The sequence below is a fragment of the Camelina sativa genome, chromosome 5 (genome assembly GCF_000633955.1).
Source record: "Camelina sativa cultivar DH55 chromosome 5, Cs, whole genome shotgun sequence".
NCBI lineage: Eukaryota > Viridiplantae > Streptophyta > Magnoliopsida > Brassicales > Brassicaceae > Camelina > Camelina sativa.
The window spans coordinates 26,992,019-26,997,473 of record NC_025689.1 but is presented as its reverse complement, the minus strand read 5'-3'; the positions used below and the strand labels follow the sequence as shown (position 1 = coordinate 26,997,473).

Sequence of the window (5,455 nt, the reverse complement as noted above, 5' to 3'; positions counted from 1 at the left end):
GAAATACCGTTGGCGGTAATTTGTGAAAGTGGATGTGTTGGAAATAGATTTCTGAGAAGTTAAGTTGGAGACTTACTTTGTCCAGGGTGGCTGGAGTACCACTGTTTAGCAAGTTCGTAATTCGTATGCTGGTCAGGTGGGGGTCTGAGGGTGTGGCTGGTGTGCTTATTGGTGTTGCTGGAGGTCTAGTGTTGTGAGTGTGGCAACAGGTTTTGCTAAGACCGAGATGACCGTATTGCGGATTTACTGACAATGTTGTTGGAGAGGATTTAATAAGATGATTAGTTCTTATGAAATCTTTATGTGGAATGGGTTAAGGGATTATGCGATTATAGAAATGGAAAGTTTCCATAAATAGAAAGTTTCCAAAAATAGAAAGTTCTATGAATAGTTAGGACTTGTCTATTTTTGGAAAAGAGAAGTGAAATGCCTGGAGTGGCGGGAATGTTTAGAGATTGACCTGAAGAGTGGTCACAGATGAGATGATCAGTTCTCATGGATTTTTGATTGGTGATATTACGGTGCTACGAGATATGCACGTTCTAAAAATGGGAAGTTTTATGAATAGTTAAAGCTTACCTATTTATGGAAAGTGCAGTTGCAACAAATAGAAAGTTCTATAAATAGTTAGAACTTGTCTATTTTTGGAAAGAGCGTGTGTAAACACCCGAATGGTTGAGACATTTTAGAGTTGGCCTGAAGAGTGGTCATGGTGCAGGTAATGTGTAGCGTGGAATCATGGCGATGATCTAGGGTCTCAATTGTTGTGTTGTGGTTATGTTAGTTAGGTTTATATGTTTTTGTTGTGCATGTTGATGGTTGGTTTATGTTAATTGGAGTTGTAGATGTTGGTTAATTGTTTGGGTTATAATTAAATATTATGGGGTATTTAATTAGTTTATTATATTAAAAAAGGGTCGGGTTGTTTCAAAAAGTTTTGCTAGTAGAACAAAGTTGAAAGTAATATTTTTGAATAAATTATTTTGTTTGATGAAAATTATGAGATAATCTATGTTTATATAGAAGTGAGTATTTACAAAATTTAGAATTAATAATTAACTGTATATTTTCTTTAATCTCATTTCTATTTTTTTAGAATTAATAACTTAAAATTAAAAATATATAAATAATGTTATAATTTTGAATTGTATGAAATATATATATATATATATATATAATTTCCTTATAATTGTTTAAAAACTTTTAATTTTTGTAATTTTTTGATAATTATCTTTTTACATTATTAATATTGTTTAAAACAAAATATTTGTTTTTGTTGTAATCTCAAATCCCTCATATTAAATATTAACTTTTACACATGTCAAAATCTTAGATTGATAAAAACTTAACACATGTCAAAATCTTGTTAGTGGCTAACTTTCAAAACTCAATTTTATATAATAAGATAAATTTAGTTTTTGTTTAAAACATTATATATGTTATATGAACTAACATTTAAAAACTCTTTTTAAAAAATATATAACAGATCATTAAATATCTATACTTTAAAATCAAATATCTCAACCTAAGATTTTACTATTCATATATAGATATTTTATCTTCTACAAATATTATAATTTATGGAGCGAAACAAATCAAATTTTAGATCCGAATAAAAAGTTCATCCCTTCAGTAAACTGTAATTTTATCAAAAACCACAGATGAAATAAATCAATAATTTTTTTTTTTTTTGACAACTAAATCAATAATATATATATATATATATNAATATATATATATATATATATATATATATATATATTTAGTGAAACAAATAAATCAATAAATTAAATAAATAAAAACCTCTTTTTGACCTTTCGAATGAAAACAACTGATACGATCAAATGTTACTGGCCTGACCTCAAATAGACTTTGTGCGAGGTCAATATCTCGTGAACAAAAATTTAGTATTCATAAAAATTTGGGAAACGTGGGACTTTTTTTTTTCTTTAATCAGCAATGCAATAAAGTATATAGCACAATGTCCACATTCCCATTATTTATTCATTCCACACGATTGATCCGCCACGCAGATGTTGCAATAAGCGGTCGAGTTTGCCATCCAAGCAACAAACAACCGTCATTCTCCTCCACATTGTAACCATTAGCTCCAGCATGAAGTGCCAACAACATGCTCGCTTGCTTATATGCGTTGGAACCAATATTCACGGGTTTAAATCCTCCTGAACCAAACCTGTTTCTCCACTGGTTTAGTGTTTCGTGCCTTTCGACCCGGTCTTCACCTTCACAAGCCACAAGGTTTAGTATCTGCCGTCCCAAGAACAACTCCGACATTACTCGGTCTTGGCTCAGGGGGCCTTCGAGCGAGTCAAATAGGCTTGAGTAGTAATGTAGGGATTCCGTGAACCGTTCGACGAAAACCGTACCATTGTGGTTTGCTTCTTGCTCGACTACAGTCATGATATCCGGTCGGATTGATCTAATCGTGGATATAAACTTATCAATCGAACCGGGCTGAGCTAAGAGGCGATGGAGCTCAAAAACCGAGTTAACCGCGATAAATTCTAAACCGGGTCTAATGTCTAGCATTTCCGGTTTAAGATCGGACAAGTTATTCAAAGCAATGCTCTTAAACTCGAAATTGACACCAATTGTACTCGCAAGCTGACCAAGTTTCCAACCAACTTCTTGAATTTCGGTTAACGAAGAACCGATACCGGTTAACCGAAAATCCGGTGGACCATTAGGACGCACAGCAAGAGCTTGAATCAAAGCCGGCCATTGTAAACCATGATTAAGCCCTAAATCAATAACATGAACCTTGTCCGCCGAAGCAAAAGCCTCAAGTATCGCTTGATTCGCCGTGAAGTGAGCGAACTTGAGATACGGACAAGACTCGTAGAAGTGAATCTGTAATGTATCCGACAAAGCAACGTCATCATCACGAGGGTAAATCCGGTAAATCCTCCTCGCTAGCCCTTCAGCGAAGTAAGTCGCGACCTTCCTCATCGCACCAGCTTGAGACGTCGCGAGTAACCCCACGTGCTTCACGAGCGCGTCGGCTAACTTCAGGTTGTTCTTTTGGACAGCTTCAGCGCAAGCTAAAAGCGCGTGGACCAAACGCACTCCAGTTTCTTGAGAATCCATAACCACCACAGAGCGCGTGGTGCTCATCTCCGATTCAACTCTCGTCCTCTTGCTCCGACGGCTCACGTGCTCTTCACGTGGGTACACTGCTGACCCAGGGATAGCTCTCAGATCGTACTCCGAGTCAGGTTTCCCTTGAGTCCGGGTCGGGTCAAGATCCGAGAGCATGCTTTCGACCCAACCGGAGAGATCAGAAGGGTTGTAATGAACAGTTTCATCAGAAAGATTCGAGACACCATCACCACCAAGAACCATCTCTAACTGTTCAAGCTTGTGCGCCACGTCAGCCATGTCGGAAGAACGAACCTTGTAACCTAAAACCACCAAAAGCTCGTCAACTCCGGCAGCTTCTTCCTTCATCGTCATTGATGAGCTCCCACCTTCTCCGGTGGATGATTCACGGAGGTTGTGCTCTCTCTTCATTAAAACCGAGTTCTTTAATAATCTTTAGCGTAAAAATATGAAATCTTTAAAGATTTTGTAAGCAGAGAAGAAAGAGAGATAGAGAGAGAGAGAGGAGATTAGGAACACGGGAGTGTCATAATAATTGAACAAGAAGAAGAAAAATAAAATTCTAGTATATTTAAAAAAAAATAATGATCTGATTTTTTGTATTTATAATGTATGATTATTATTTTATGAAAATAAAATAAAATGAAAATGAAATATTTGGGGTATCGAGCCAGCTTTTAATTGGAGTATATGAAATTTAGTACCGGCAAGTTCTTAAAAGCAAGAGCAGAGCCGTGGTACAACCGCAATCTAAAGCGCAATTATAAAAGGAAATTTATTTACCTATTTTATTTTCCTTTCTATATAATCTATACTGTAATAATAGATTCCCTTCTCTTCTTTTTCTGCGAATAATTTTTTTTTTTTTTTTCGAAATATGCTTCTCGAGAAAATTCAGTTTTGATTGATGTAAAACCTGACATCATTATTTGAAACGAGATATTCTAAGTCTATAGTAATTATTTTTGGTATTTGATTATATATTTGTGATTTGTGAGATTTCTACATCATAGACTATGTGTAATCAAGTGAATTAACAGCTCTGATTTGGAAGTTGTAGTGTAGAGAAACAATTTAGGTTAGAAAGTCCAATGTCTAAAGCCAACCACCACCCTATTTTTTTCAACTACAAAGACATCCATTTCTTTTTCTTTTTTTTTTGTGATTAGGAGATTCACTTATTATGTATTATGTTGTGATTACTGTTCAAAATTTTTTATCATCTTTATAAATGAGAATAAAGAAAGGAATTTGTTATGTCCATATATTAAATTATAAATCTTAATTCAAACTCATTTGCATGTTGCTGATACATCTAAATTAATCAAATTAATTATGTAACCAAGTGATTTTAAAAGCGTCATTGTTGTGTTACCACACGAATTCGAATCATCATAATAACAATATAAGAAATGAATATTAAGTAATATAAGCATAAGAGATTATGAAAACAAAGTAAAATATATCATAAATAAGACATCATTCGAGAATAAATAAACAACATACACCAGAATTAAAAATCATTCGAGACAACAGTGTGGTTATGATACCAATCCTAAAATTTCTCTAACATAAACACAATTAAGGTCCTGATTGGTAACAGATGTTCTTTGTGGTTGTAGATGCTTTGACTGTAAAAATTTTGTTGTAGAGACTTTTGCTGTAGAAATTTTAACTGTTAAAACTTTCATGGCTGTTACTTTTATTGTATGTTTTTTATAAATATAAATTATGCTAAGAAATAAAAAAAAAGAATTTTAAAATACAAAAACTCATAAAAAATAAATAGATAAATATTTTCAACAAATTAAAAAATATGAAGATATGACATAATTGATTATGTGTTATAGTGGTTGTTGATGCAAAATAATTATGAAAAATAGATCTCAAAATAACCGAAATAAAAAATCTACTTTTAATGAATTATAATATATTTATGATAAATTATATATAGATTGAAAATGAATGTTTTAATCATCATGGATAATAAGAAAAAGAAAAATAATTACAGTTTTATTATTATTTACTTTTTACAGCCTAGAAAGTCTCACATTTGTGATTTTAAAAATTTGTACGTACAAACTAAAAAATTGGGCAGTTAGACTTTTAAAACTTTTAAAAATAATAAAACAATAAAAGCATGATTGGTAAAATTTTGGCTTTTAAGACTTGAAATTAATTTTAAAGCCTTAAAAGTCTCTCCTAATCAGAGCCTAAAGCTGCAGTTTTATCGACATGATCTACAAAAAAGATGCATATATACGCTATAAAATAACGTATTGGTAGTTCTTTTTCTTAAAAGTTTCTCCGTTCACAACCAATTTTCAGGATATTA

At 32.7% G+C, this 5,455-nt stretch overlaps 1 protein-coding gene across 1 annotated transcript; it reads right to left on the bottom strand.

The window, feature by feature from the left end:
• Positions 1,867-3,698, bottom strand: LOC104787659 (DELLA protein RGL1-like). Its single transcript, XM_010513261.2, has one exon. It carries the CDS (start codon positions 3,529-3,531, stop codon positions 2,005-2,007), a length of 1,527 nt encoding a protein of 508 aa, XP_010511563.1. The 5' UTR covers positions 3,532-3,698; the 3' UTR covers positions 1,867-2,004.

Excerpts from the sequence above, each read along its gene's own strand:
- LOC104787659 (XM_010513261.2), bottom strand. The coding sequence starts at position 3,531 with ATGAAGAGAGAGCACAACCTCCGTGAATCATCCACCGGAGAAGGTGGG.